This window comes from Podarcis muralis, chromosome 1 (assembly GCF_964188315.1).
Source record: "Podarcis muralis chromosome 1, rPodMur119.hap1.1, whole genome shotgun sequence".
Lineage (NCBI taxonomy): Eukaryota > Metazoa > Chordata > Lepidosauria > Squamata > Lacertidae > Podarcis > Podarcis muralis.
The window spans coordinates 14,360,704-14,375,366 of NC_135655.1; the positions used below are offsets into that span (position 1 = coordinate 14,360,704).

The 14,663-nt window shown below is 44.7% G+C and overlaps 1 protein-coding gene across 3 annotated transcripts in view; it reads right to left on the reverse strand.

The window, feature by feature from the left end:
- Nucleotides 1-14,663, reverse strand: part of TDRD9 (tudor domain containing 9) — a 100,791-nt gene that overhangs the window by 52,875 nt on the left and 33,253 nt on the right. For all 3 annotated transcript variants that reach the window (XM_077923595.1, XM_077923581.1, XM_077923588.1), the window contains exons 4-8: nt 14,231-14,452; nt 13,608-13,730; nt 12,135-12,215; nt 8,628-8,795; nt 4-107 (exon numbers count right to left, since the gene is read on the reverse strand). In XM_077923595.1, coding sequence (XP_077779721.1) covers nt 4-107; nt 8,628-8,795; nt 12,135-12,215; nt 13,608-13,730; nt 14,231-14,452 — 698 coding nt within the window. The remainder of the gene's footprint in view (nt 1-3; nt 108-8,627; nt 8,796-12,134; nt 12,216-13,607; nt 13,731-14,230; nt 14,453-14,663) is intronic.

The window sequence follows — 14,663 nt, forward strand, 5'->3', positions numbered from 1 at the left end:
CACCTGCTCTCTTTCATTTCCAACTCGTCAAACCACTGGATCAGAGAAACTGCAGCTCTGTACATCTCTTCAGGTATGACCGGGTCCTCAGTAACTTGTATAGGAATCTAGAAGAAGAATAATAATTTGGATTTGATATCCCACTTTATCACTACCCGAAGGAGTCTCAAAGTGGCTAATATTCTCCTTTCCCTTCCTCCCCCACAACAAACACTCTGTGGGGTGAGTGGGACTGAGAGACTTCAGAGAAGTGTGACTAGCCCAAGGTTACCCAGCAGCTGCATGTGGAGGAGCGGGGAAGCGAACCCGGTTCCCCAGATTATGAGTCCACCACTTTTAACCACTACACCACGCTGGCTCTCTAGAGGGTAGAGCAAAAGGGGAGGTTAGTATTACTCTTGCTATTTATAAAAAATTGCTGGCATAGGGAGGTGGGGTGGCACCGAAGGAATTATGACACCTTCCCTACCTGAAGGGTCTTGCAAACCATGGTAATTGGACAGGGGATGCAGAAAGGTCAAGGATGTTAAGAGGAAACTGTATGAAAATGTTGTATAGTAAAGGTAAAGGACCCCTGACAGTTAAGTCCAGTTGCGAACCACTATGGGGTTACGGCGCTCATCTTGCTTTAATGGCCAATGGAGCAGACGTTTGTCCGCAGACAGTTTTTCCGGGTCATGTGGCCAGCATGACTAAGCCGCTTCTGGCGAAACAGCGTACAGAAACGCCGTTTACCTTCCCGCCAGAGCGGTACCTATTTATCTACTTGCACTGGCATGCTTTCGAACTGTTAGGTTGGCAGGGACTGGGATCGAGCAATAGGAGCTCACCCCCCATTGCAGGGATTCGAACCGCTGACCTTCCAATCGGCAAGCCCAAGGCTCAGTGGTTTACACCAGTGCCACCCGTGTCCCTGAAAATGTTATACAGATGGTTTCAAACACTGAGTAAACTGGCAAAAATGTATAAATCAAAATCGAGTAAGTGTTGGGAATGCAAAGAGAAAGAAGGTACTTTCTATCGTATGTGGTGGTCTTGCAGAAAAGCTTACTGGGAAATGATATATAACGAATTGAAAATGATGTTTAAAATAACATTTGGGGGGAAAGCAGCAGCTTTCCTTCTGGGAATTATAAGGTTAGAACTACCTAAACAGTATAGAAATTTATTTATGTATGCAACTACAGCGGCAAGAATATTATTGTCCCCAAAATGGAAAGTAGTAGTAGTCCCAATGAAAGAAGACTTGATAAAAAACTCACGGACTATGCAGAAATGGAGAAACTTAACAGAAAAATAAGAAATCAAGACAACAAACTTTCTATAAAAGAATGGAAATGGTTTACTGAATATGCACAAATAAATTATAAACAGATAAGGACATTGGCAGGATTATTGTAATAACCTCAAGTTTCATAAAGGTAAATATAGAAGAATCAGTTAATTCAGTATATGCAGGAAATGATAAATATAAATTTAACCGCAGAAAGAGGAAGGAAGTAGAGTTTTGATATGTTAAAATAACTGTAAAACTACTGAAATGTATTTAACTGAAAATTACAAATGAAAATAAAAAAAAGAGAGGTCAGGGATGGGTTGTGAACGGCAGGGATGAGTGAAGGAAATCAGAAGAGACGTAGGACAGAAAGCAAGGTGAGGCAGGATGGTAGCTCAGCCGTAGAGCACCTGCATTGCATGCAAAAGGTCACAGGTTCAATTCCTAGGTAGAGTGGAGGGGCGCCCCATGTTATGAGAACCCTGGAGAGCTGCTGCCAGTCTGTGTAAGCAATGCAGAGCTAGACAGACCAAGAGGTCTGTCTCCGTATAAGGCTGGTATAGTTTAATTGTTGTTGGGAATTATAATTGGGTGATGGGTAAACTATGTCGCTCAAAATTCTGGAAGGAGGGGGAAATGCATAGTGTGTACACAGCCCTGGTGGCAGTGGGTTACCCCATCCCATCCCACCCCACCCCACCAAGATACTGAAGGCAGGCAACCAACAGGTAGAGAGAATATTTTATGATGAACTGAAGTCTTGATACATTTCAAGCACAGCTGCTTTTCCTGTGGAAGGACTTCTAGTATGATTTTATTCTCCTCCCAATTATGCCAAAGTTGACAGGCAGGAAGTACAAAAGGGCACATTCTGCTCCGGACTGCGGAACATAAAGAAGCTGCTTCCTTCAATCTTTGGTAAGATGTAGTCTATTTATGAGAAAGGAGCTTTTAGGCGAACATAAAAGAAACTTGCAATTCCCAGCCAACACAAATCTTCCATCACTACATTTTTCAAAGCCTAATTCACAATGTTAATTAACCAAAAGTCTTCTAAAAGGAGATGCAATTCCACCTGAGTGAACAGCCTTTGTTCCCCTTGGCTAAAGAAAGAATTATTTTCTAAGGTCAGAGAAACCTGGCTAATCAACATATTTAAAAATTGTGTGTAACAGAAGTAGACAGATAGTGAAACAATGCTTTTTAAAGAGTTTGCTGGTTTTTTCAAGTTCCATTTATGTACAGTTGTACCTTGGTTCCCAAACGCCTTGGTACTCATATGTTTTGGGTCCTGAATGCCGAAAACCCAGAAGTGAGTGTTCCCGTTTTCGAATGTTCTTTAGAAGCCGAACGTCCAACGCAGCTTCCGACTGAGTGGAGGAAGGTCCGGCAGCCATGCCTTGGTTTTCAAACGGTTCCAGGAGTCGAATGGACTCCCAGAATGGATTAAGTTTGACAACCAAGGTAAGGTAAAGGTAAAGGGACCCCTGACCGTTAGGTCCAGTCGCGGACGACTCTGACTCTTGCTTTACTGGCTGCGACGTTGGTCTGCAGATAGTTTTTCCAGGTCATGTGGCCAGCATGACTAAACCGCTTCTGGCGAAACCAGAGCAGCGCACGGAAACGCTGTTTACCTTCCCGCCGGAGCAGTACCTATTTATCTACTTGCACCTTGACGTGCTTTCGAGCTGCTAGATTGGCAGGAGCAGGGACCGAGCAACGGGAGCTCACACCGTCGCAGGGATTTGAACCGCCGACCTTCCGATCGCCAAGCCCAAGAGGCTCAGTGGTACCACTGTACTAAACTTGGCAGTCCTGAGATAGAAAAGCAGTGAACAATTTTTTTGGCGCACGTAGCACACGCTATGCATGGTTTCCTACAGAGATGTGGACACAGAATTGCAGAGTTGGAAGAGACCCCCCAAGGGTCATCCAACCCCCTGCAATGTTGGAAACAAACAATCACAATATAAAGTGTGCTAGACTGTTAGCAAACAAAGAAAAAAAACCATGTTGCACAGCAGAGATGGGGTACCTGCAGCCCTCCCAATGACATTGGACCCCAACTGCCACCAGCCCGTGAGAATGGCTAATGGTCAGGGATGGTGAGAATTGAGATCCACAACATCTGGAGAGGTTCCCTGACCCTGTTGCTCAGTGACCATTAACCCAAATCCTTGTGTGAAGATGTTAGTTTCATTTGAACAGCTGCATATATTTCACCTAAGGCAGTGAGACTGGATGGTCGGGATGGGTTGGTGAACCATTTTATGAAGGCTACAGGCCGTTTCATCTTCTATCTTATCCTAGGATTATTCCCTTCTTACTTGTTAGAATGTAAAAGCCATCAGTTTGAGTTTCTCTGCTTCAGTAGCTTTCAGAGCTCGAGTTTTCACCTTTCTGAAGCTTCGGCACTTCTCCCCCTTTTCTGCTATCTCCGAAGACAAGAGCTGCCAGGGCGTTTTACCAGGCAAGTTTGCAGTTTGACAAATACAAGAGTCCACAAGTGGAACCCTGGCTGCCAGAAGTGACCCATTCAAACTGGAAGCAAATCTGATAGAGACAGCTTTACCCAACACAATGCAGGCTTCTCACGAGCCCAGCACAGAAATAAAAAATAAGAGAATAATTTTAAATAATTTATTTTGCCTTTAAAAACCAAAGTACTCCCAAGTTGCTCTACTCTTGAGGAAAAGCAGCTGTTGGGAGCCAACAACAATTCATGCAAGGAAGCCTGTTCACCCAGGCCCCCCCCCCCCACAAGGGCTGATCTAGTTATGTTGATGCATTCTAATCCGATCTACTGATTTGTGATGTGCTTTGCATTTGGTTTTACTGACGAAATTTTATTGTTGATTTTTGTGCTGCTCAACTCTACGACATTTTTTCTTAATGTTGACGGTACAGAACATTTTGCAAACAAGTAAGTAAATGTGGTGGGTTTTTTAAAGAAAGAAAATGACAAAACCCTCCTCAGACAAGAGAAATAAAACTTTTAACATGTTTTGTGATTACGTAAATCTTTTCATGTTGCAAGCCCCCTTGAGCATGGTTCTAACTACTACTACTTCTTTGGCGATCACTCGTAGCAGAGTACGATTGTCTTCCATAAACAAGGTTTTAACAATGAGTCCGTAAGTGACTGTGGAAGCCAATTCTGGATCCACATGTCCTTCCACAGTGGGGACATTGGTTTCCGGGCGGGATTTCATCACGGTATGTTTCTAACTATGGAAAGGTGGCATACAAATAGCAGGGCTTTTCTTAAAAGGGATTCTCTCCCCCCCCCCTCCCCACAGACCAGTGGCATTCCTGAGTGGTGACAGCTTACTGCTACTGGCAAAAGTAGTTGAGGGGGTTTCAAGCACCGGGATGTAGACACAAACTAAAAATGGAGCCTTGTACAGAGTAACCAATGACAAGCAGGTAGGTCTGCACCCTGTAAACATATGGAAAGGGTGTGGTGCAGTATTTTCATTGAAAACAAGAATTCCAAATTTGTGCATAACCTTACCTCTTCCGATCTACAACTCCCATAATACAGAAATTTAACAAATAATAATAATCATGCTATTCCTCCTCATATTCATAAAGTTATACTGGCACAGCTGCCTGGGGTAGGTGGGACTTATAAACCAAGGGCACGAGGTTGGGAAAGGCTGCTCTTAGCACTGGTGCTTTCTGCTCAAGCATCAGAACCGGCCTATGCACTGCAGCATCAGGCTCCAAGCCTTTGTGTATTTTTATGAAAACACAAAAAGAAGAAGCTGTAGCTGTTCTAACCCATCTGTGCCAGATTTCCACAGCAGCCAGCCAGGCTAGTAGTTGCAGCACCATGGATAGCTCCCATAGCTCTGACACAGGCCAGAGGTAAAGGGAGAGAGTGTGGTTCTTAAAGGGCCAACCAGCTGGTCCCTCCTTCTGTTCCCTGCATCACTGGGCAGAACAGGTAGCCGATTTGTGTGATGAGTCGGGCTCAGAGGACAAGCATCTGTGTAGGCTCCAGACCACCAGCGCTGAACTCTGTTGGTTCACATCAGGATGAGGAGCCTGATCCGATTCCCCAGTTGGAGGCTGAGTATCCTTGGACCCACCTCCTCTGACTGTGAGGCCACAACACCAGTTTCCAACTAGCATCCAACCCATTACATAGAATTGCATCCAGTGCAGCACTTAATCTCTTTCCAAAATGCTTCTACAGAGTTGTTGTTTTTTTAAACTTTATTTGCATTAGCCAACGGCCATAGCAACATAAAACAAGCAATATATACATTTAAAAAGACAACAATTCGTAAAAGGACAAATGGTCAAGATTATCGTTCAGATAAAAAGGTAAAGGGACCCCTGACCATTAGGTCCAGTCGTGGCCGACTCTGGGGTTGCGGCGCTCATCTCGCTTTATTGGCCGAGGGAGCCGGCGTACAGCTTCCGGATCATGTGACCAACATGACTAAGCCGCTTCTGGCAAAGCAGCGCAGCGCACGGAAACACCGTTTACCTTCCCGCCGGAGCAGTACCTATTTATCTACTTGCACTTTGATGTGCTTTCAAACTGCTAGGTGGGCAGGAGCAGGGACTGAGCAACGGGAGCTCACCCCGTCACGGGGATTCGAACCGTTGACCTTCTGATTGGCAAGTCCTAGGCTCTGTGGTTTAACCCACAGCGCCACCCGCGTCCCTTATTGTTCAGATAGTGGCCCTTAATCTCATTGCACCCTCGATAAACCTAGCAACCTTTGCTGTCGTCTGATCATTTTGATCTGATAACAGAAAGAACAATGTGGCCGCAGATGGGTGGCCTGGGATGGTAAGTAGGAGTGGGGTGATGATCTCATTCCTCAGATCTTTATAAAGGGGACAAGACAGGACATGAGCCACTGTTTCCAGATTGCCATCTCCACAGTGACAGAGTCGTTTCTCAGTTGGAATCTTTTGGTATCTGCCCAACCCTCTGGGGGCTGATTTTGAGGGTGGGCTGGAGGCCGCTAGCTCAAGTGTCCTGCATCAGCAGATCCAAAGTGTTCAATACCACCCATAGCTGTCAGCTTTTTCAAAATAAAATAAGAAAGCAAAAGCCTTCATAAAACAGCAAACGAAGCTTGGTGCCTTTTCTCCTAGGAAAACTCCATGAGGGCTCCACCGCTATTATCAAAGCTGCTCCAGAGCTGCCCTAAAGGTACAAAACACAACCGCCTGTACCATCCTATTTGTTCCTCCCTACTAAGCAAAGAAGAAGGGCCGTAAGCCAGGAAGGGCGGAAGGGGGAGTGAGAAGAGGGGGAGGAAATATAGTAGCAATAATGGGAGGATTACAGCTGTACAATCTTTTCAGAAGGTTGGGGTAGAGGAGCCAGGATCCTAAAGCAGCCCCTTTCCCATACACATGAAGGTGTCGGGCTTGAAATCAAATGGCTAGGAAACCTAATTGACAGAAGCAGTAACACGTCTGACAGATCCAATCCTGGATGTTTTTAAAAAGCAGATTTTCCAATTGCACAAATTCTCCATCAGACTTTTAAAAAAAGGGGGGGTGGAGATAGTCAGTGTATAGTCTACTATACACTGACTATCTGCCTTAGATCAGCAACTAACAGGTGTAAAACCAGAAGAAGTTTATGAACAAGAAGGTGACAAAGTGTTACCTGCTGAAAGGTGAATGTGAAGGAAGAGGTTCCAGCCAAAGAAAGAAAGAAAAAATGTTGTTGTTTAAATACGGTTTGGGCTGTTTCTTTTAAATATGGAAAACTGTGTGTTCTACCCTTATATAATTTTTGTGCATGCTGCCCCTGACATTGCTTGTCATTTAAGTGATTGATAAACATGTAACACCTAATGTGCCTAATCCCTCAGGTTTTTTTCCAAACTGCGCATTATCAGCTTCCCAGCTGCAAATCCCCCCCCCCAAAAAAAACACTACACACATTTTGTGTCCAACCACACACTAAAGAAACCTTGATCTGACCTGATAGGGAGAGACTTTCTAGTCAACTTTCCTGACTCTCTTACTTGCCACGCATCACCAGGAATCTTTCACAAACATCGAGAAAGATTATATAAGCCTCCTTCCCTGTTCTGTCCATGGGTGTTGCCAACACACTGCTGTCAAATACATGAATGCTGATGGGACATTGTTATAACAGGACAGATACTCTTTGTTCTGTGTATCGGGACTTTGATGACTGCAGGAGTCTATCAGTTTGCCTTTGATTGGCACTCTTGCTTGTTAACAGATACGCCTGCCTGGAGTGTACAGCCAATTAATTTTCTCCTCTCCCACTGGCCCCTTCCCCTCCCCACTGAATTAAGTCTGAAACCATTAAATCAATGCTTCGGCGGGATTCACTCGTTAGATCACATTACACTGACAATGCAGAATGTGAAACCTGGTTTAAAAGGAAGATGTTATGTTAGGGTGGGTGGGGGAGAATCTCTACTTTAAACCGCTTCCTTTCTTACCTCCTCAAGCTACTATGCATATGCCAGAAAGAGGAGCGGGGGAATTTCTTGGGGTTTTAAGCCCATCTCCTTACCCTTAGAATCATAGAATCATAGAGTTGGAAGAGACCACAAGGGCCATCAAGTCCAACCCCCTGCCAAGCAGGAAACACCATCAGAGCACTCCTGACATATGGTTGTCAAGCCTCTGCTTAAAGACCTCCAAAGAAGGAGACTCCACCACACTCCTTGGCAGCAAATTCCACTGTCCAACAGCTCTTACTGTCAGGAAGTTCTTCCTAATGTTTAGGTGGAATCTTCTTTCTTGTAGTTTGGATCCATTGCTCCGTGTCCGCTTCTCTGGAGCAGCAGAAAACAACCTTTCTCCCTCCTCTATATGACATCCTTTTATATATTTGAACATGGCTATCATATCACCCCTTAACCTCCTCTTCTCCAGGCTAAACATGCCCAGCTCCCTTAGCCGTTCCTCATAAGGCATCGTTTCCAGGCCTTTGACCATTTTGGTTGCCCTCCTCTGGACACGTTCCAGTTTGTCAGTGTCCTTCTTGAACTGTGGTGCCCAGAACTGGACACAGTACTCCAGATGAGGTCTGACCAGAGCAGAATACAGTGGCACTATTACTTCCCTTGATCTAGATGCTATACTCCTATTGATGCAGCCCAGAATTGCATTGGCTTTTTTAGCTGCCGCGTCACACTGTTGGCTCATGTCAAGTTTGTGGTCAACCAAGACTCCTAGATCCTTTTCACATGTACTGCTCTCAAGCCAGGTGTCACCCATCTTGTATTTGTGCCTCTCATTTTTTTTGCCCAATACCCCTCTCATTTTTTTTGCCCTTAATACCCCCAAAGTTATTCTAGACAGAGAGCCCAAAGCCAGTTGTTTTCCATACCCTGATATGACTGAGAATAGGCCTCAGGTCGTCGAGGTAATACTCTTCAATAGCGTGAGGCTTGCCTTCTACTTCAAACACATATGCCGGATACAGCCTGTTGCGGACTGGGATAGCAAAATAGTCGGCAAACTCTTGGCAGTTGATTGTCGCGGACATCAGAATTACCTGTGGAAAGGGGGAAGTATAAAAACGAGCTTCAGAAGCTTCACAGCTTGAATTCCTACTGTGTACTGAATTTTTTTGGGTGGTAATTGTTAAGTTGTGGGTGAACATATCAGACGACACATCGATTCTTCAAACAGCTCTTGTTTATTCACAGGCCAGAACAGAATTGAACTGAAGGGTTCAGTCCGCCTGCTTATATAGAGCTCCAGTACAACGTAACTATAACAATTTTCTAAAACTATCCAATCACTGAACGTCACTTTTGATCCCTTATTTGCATAACTATCTACAGTATCCCCCTGCTGGCCCAGGGTGAGAACTTCAGTACATAACAGTAATGGTATTGTTTTTGTTTGTTACTATGCTATGTATTTTTATGTTTTTATTTTGTAAACTGTCATGTGTTCCTCCGATAAAGGGTGCTATGGAAATTTAGTAATTAATAATAATAAAGCCGTTTGCATTTGACACTTTGTGTGTTTTAAGAAGAGATGTGGGTATAGTTTCAGACACTGACTACTTGGCAGGGGGTTGGACTCGATGGCCCTTGTGGTCTATTCCAACTCTATGATTCTATGATTCTACATTTGATCTTGTCCATACAAGAAAAAAGCACAACGTTTTTACTCAATGTGCACAATAGGAAGATTAAAAACCCTTGGGGCACAATATTGCTGCAAAACGCGTGTCTCTCGTTAATAGATACGAAGTGTCACAAAATCTGAGTCGGGAGGGGGTGCTGCTTCCAAATGTCATTCTGCTAGTGTCATGCGATCCCCTCTGTGTAAATGTCATTTCTAGGGTTCGTCATCAGCATGATCAGGCCTCAAAACATAAGAGCAGCCCAGCCAGTGGCCTCTCTAGTCCAGCATCCTGTTCCCAGAGGCATCTGGTTTGCCAGTGTGAGGAGCTCCCAAGCAGGACTGCTCAATTGCAACTCCCAGCAATTAGTATTTAGAGGCTTACTGCCAGTTAAGAAGGAGGTTTCTGCATGTGCTGTAGAAAGAAGGGAGGGGCAGATGGGGCTCATCAACCTGGGAAGGTAGCCCATCTAAGAGAAGGAAAACTCTGGTCCTAAACCCTATAAAGGAGATGAATTTATTTGACCCTATCTACATCAAGCTATATTCTATCTTTATCACCAAACTCCAAATATAATTACACATTGTATTAATTAACATTATTTTTTAATCTATTAATGGCCATGTGACGATTTTAGCTTATAAATTTTATTGTTTAATGTCTTAACCTGTATATTAAGGTACTTTTATAGTTCTGTTTAGAGTAGGTAATGTCTTGATAATATAAATGTTTTAAGTTTTTTGTATTAATCCAGCATATTTTCTTTTAATTGTTGAATGATTCTGTGTACATTGCCTTTGGCTATGTGCAATAAAACTGACTGACTGACTGACTGACTGGTCCTAAACCTCCACTGCCATGTGGTAGGTATATCTTCAGGAGAAGAAAAAGCTAAGGATTAAGCCCTACACAAATCCAGAGTGGAGTCCCTAAGGCGGTTGGATGGCGCCTTGTATGCCTCCTTCCGGCTACTCCTGCAGCCAAGCTGGTGCCAAATGTATTGCCCTGCTTTCCTTTGAACCACATCAAGGATAATAATAATAATAATTTTTAAATTTATATCCCGCCCATCTGACTGGTTTCCCCAGCCACTATGGGCGGCTTGCAACATAAATAAAAACAACAAAGCATCAAACATTAAAAAACAAAATATCCTATACGAGCAACAAACAAACCAATAAGTCAATAGAAACAAATAACAACAATAATAAACAATTTGCAGTTATACCCAAATTAAAATAACCGCCAACCACAACTAAACATTTAACCAACATCAACCCAACAAAAAACAAACCAGAAGAACCAAAAATTAGAACCGTTTAAAACATTTTAGCCAGTTGCCCCAACCCAAGAGTGCATGCCTGAGAAAGTAATGTGGGGGATTTCTAAATCTGAATAACGAAGGACCTGACTTCCAGCTTTGATGAGGTTGCGTCCTGACGGCACATGTTTTGGCGATCCTCTGATACCTACTTGGGGCATATATCTTCCCCCACTATAATATGCGCCTCCAATGCTATTTCCTTATTCTTTGCGAACGTTGCAAGCAGCAACAGAACATATCAATGCTGGTTAATGCAAGCACGATCCTGTACTGCCGCAGAGCGGGTAGAGGGGGTTGGAACGAGGCTGAGAGAGGGGGCTTGTTTTCTGGGCAGCCCAGGACCTCCTTATACACTGCCCAGGTTTGAACCTTGGAGAGGTCACTCCGGTGCTGCTAACACAGCAGTTTGACCACCTTCAGAGGCGCAATCCATCGTCTCTTGAGACAGACAGATGCCAACAACAACCTCAACCGTTTCCAACAGTGGAGATAGGATATAGCCTTATCCTCCTATAGCTGCCTTCGTTGTGCCTCTGTCTACTACAACAGCCTCTCCCAACCTCTGAATGTTTTGCAATGCAACTCCTATCAGCCCCAGTCAACACAGCTGTTGTATTTGTAGTCCAAAACTTCCAGAGGCCCCCAAGTCAGGGAAAGGCTGTCCTAGAGCATCAGCTAACCATCACTGTTGGGTGCCTGAAGCAGCCCTGGAAGCCTGCTAAACTTCTCAGAAGCGATGGCATGCTTTTCAATAGTTATTTACGCAGCACATCAATGCTTTCCACCACTTCATGGCCTTTTCATCCAACAGCGAAACTGTTGGGATCAGTTTTCATTATCGCTATTCTATGAACAGAGAGTTGAGCCGGAAAAGATTGCAAATGCACGAGGGGCACACTGAAGTCTGCAGATGCTCCCAGAGGAACATGATTCCAGAGGAAACAGAATGCCCAACCATGATGCACTCCAGCTGAAAACTCGCCAAGCCCCGACGTACAGGGATTGCTCCGGGGCATTCCCAGCTGCGTCTCCTGGCTTTGAACGGGCTGGATTCAGCTGTGATGCCCTTTTCAGCTGGAGAACGAGTGATAGCTGGCAGCAGATGGCATTGGTGAAAGGAGCAACAAGGGAACCTGGAAGGCGCAGGACTGGGTGGTGGGGGTGGAAAGAGAACGTGTGCAAGTGGCAGGGTGGGCCTTAATTGACTTTCAAAAGCAACCAGATAACTCAGGATAGAGCTGTTTGTGATGCAAGCCAGACATCCTTTGTCCCTATATGCTGATGTCTAAGTCCTACTCTGTCTGGTAGGCTGTTACACGACACCCCTAACACCAAAAAGCCAGCATCGCAGTATTAGATTATTTCCATGCCGCAGAATTATGATAAGCCGATCTTGCATTTTCAGAATGCATTAACTTGTAGTTTAAATTTACCTTCACAAATCGCGAATTGGTGCGCAACAGTTTACGGACCACCAGCAGTAAGAAATCCATCTCTTCAGTACGCTCGTGCACCTAAAGGGGGTCACAGCAGATGAGAGGGCTTAACACGAGTGAACTTGAGAGCTGCACTGCGCTCAGAGATCAGCGTTCTCCCTAGCTAATTCTCCCCACCACAGCCTAGGACCCTCGTACCTATGGGACCACCTCTCCCGGTATGCCCCACAGAGAGCCTCAAGGTCCATAAATAGCAACACCCTAGTGGTCCCAGGCTCTAAGGAAGTTAGATTAGCTTCAACCAGAGCCAGGGCCTTTTCAACACTGGCTCCAGCCTGGTGGAACGCTCTGCCTCATGAGACCAGGGCCCTGCAGGATCGGATTTCTTTCCGCAGGGCCTGTAAGACAGAGTTGTTCCGCCTGGCCTTTGGCTTGGAGCCAATTTGATTCCCTCCCCCTCTTTCTTTTTCCTTTCTCCTCCTGTGATGAGGCTGCATTTTAATATTTTACTGTTTCAATATTTTAATCTTGTATTTTAATCTTGTTTTTAAGTTGTATTCATTCAACTTGTTTTTATTATTGCTTGTTAGCCCAGCCTTGGCTGGGGAGGGCGGGGTATAAATAAAAATTATTATTATTATTATTATTATTAATTGTCAGGAGATCAGAAGGGTAACCCTGGCATGCACATTTCTCTTCCTCTCTCACCCCATCTTTCCTGATTGCAGCTAAAAAGGCGCAGAGTTATCATTTGACCGTGAACCGGTTCGAAGTATGAAAGGAAAATAAAACAGGCAAAAGGCTAAAAACGCAGCAGCCAGATTACCGGCTGGGATGCGATTTAGGACCCATTTCACCCCTAAAGAAACTGCATTGGCTGCCATTTCATTTCCTGGCCCAATTCAAGGTGCTCACATTAGTGTTTAAAGCCCCAAACAACTTAGGCCTGAAATCCTGACCTTACAGACCCTCCCAGGTGTTAAGAACAGCAGTGTGGCCCTATTGGTACCGTTCCACCACATTCGGAAGTTGAGAGTGGCAGCAGCAGCAGCCCAGGAAAGCGCAATCTCTGTGGCAGCTCCTAAGTTGTAAAATTCCCTCTACACAGGGGTGAGCCTTGCTTCTTCGCTATACAGCTTCGGTGTATGCTGAAGAAGCACCTCTTTAACCCAGGCCATTGGGTGTTTTCAGGGCCCACCCTATTTGTGTTGTTGTAGTATGTTTTACTCGTAATAAATTTGATGACAATGATCTGCATTTCCATGGGGAGTGCACTCCAAAGATATGGTGCCACCACAGAGAAGGCCCTGGCCCCTGGTACCACCAACCTGGCAGCTCTCAATGATGAACGCAGATATTACAAGCATCCGAGCGCTATTCTCATGCAGAAGGTGTGAGATTAAGAGCCCGAGGGAAACATTTCCTATGATAAGCAGCCTTGGTGCAATCTTTTATCTTCCCTCAACTTACTTCATCTATGAAGACGTGGGTGAACTCCGAAAGGCTTTTGGACCCCACTATTTTCTGAAGGAGAACTCCAGTCGTCATATAAATCAGCCTCGTGTCCTTGGATGCAACTTTTTCTAAACCAACCTAAAAACCATTGAAAAATATAAACACCACACATTTTGCTTCAAACACGTATCATGAAAACATTTGTGGCAGTCAACGAATTTTGGTTGAAATGGCTCCCACGCGCAGGAAGGGCTGGTATGAAAGGCGCTCTATAATGCACCCTTGTTTGTCCCAAGCGTCCCCTGAGCATAATGAAAAAGAAGATGTTCTGGAAGAGAAATGTCCTCAGAAGAACAAGCAGCAAGGTATTAAATTGCGGCCATTTCTGAAAACACCTAAAATTGGTGGTCATTCATTAGGGAAACTTGAGCCACAGACCTGCAGCAGGACGGCAAATGCCTTTTCTGTACAGAAGACTGGGATTAGACTAAACCTCTATTTCAGCGCACAACAAAGGCCGTCTAAGAATCAGATGATTTGGCCCATCCAATTCCAAGAGGGAAGAAAGTGAAAAGAGAGATTCAGGTGGGTTCTTTACACAACACGCGCTTTAATGTTGGGTTAACATGCCACTGTACCTGGTAGCCCACAAGTTCCCCCAGGGGCCACGCCCGCTGCTTACTAATCCACCTCGCAATACTGCTGGCACCAATTTTCCTAGGCTGCGTCACTACGATGTTGCAGTAGGTGGAGCGCTGCACGCAGTGGTCCAAAACAAACTGTGGAAGCTGAGTGCTTTTGCCGCTGCCGGTAGATCCACGCACGATTAGCACAGAGTTGCTTTCTATCAAGGAGATCATCTTAAAAAAAATAAATACAGAACCGTAACTTAAGACACGTCTGCAGGATGACAGGCCACAATCTTTAACAGCCTTCTCTGGATTTTGATCACCTTCTCAGTTCTTTCACTCTAAAAAAAGAGAAAAAGATCCACATTTGGTTCCTTCTGTTGCCCGCTGATGAATTTAAGAGGGTTGATCAAGAGAAGTTTCTCCTCCAGATGAAAATGAT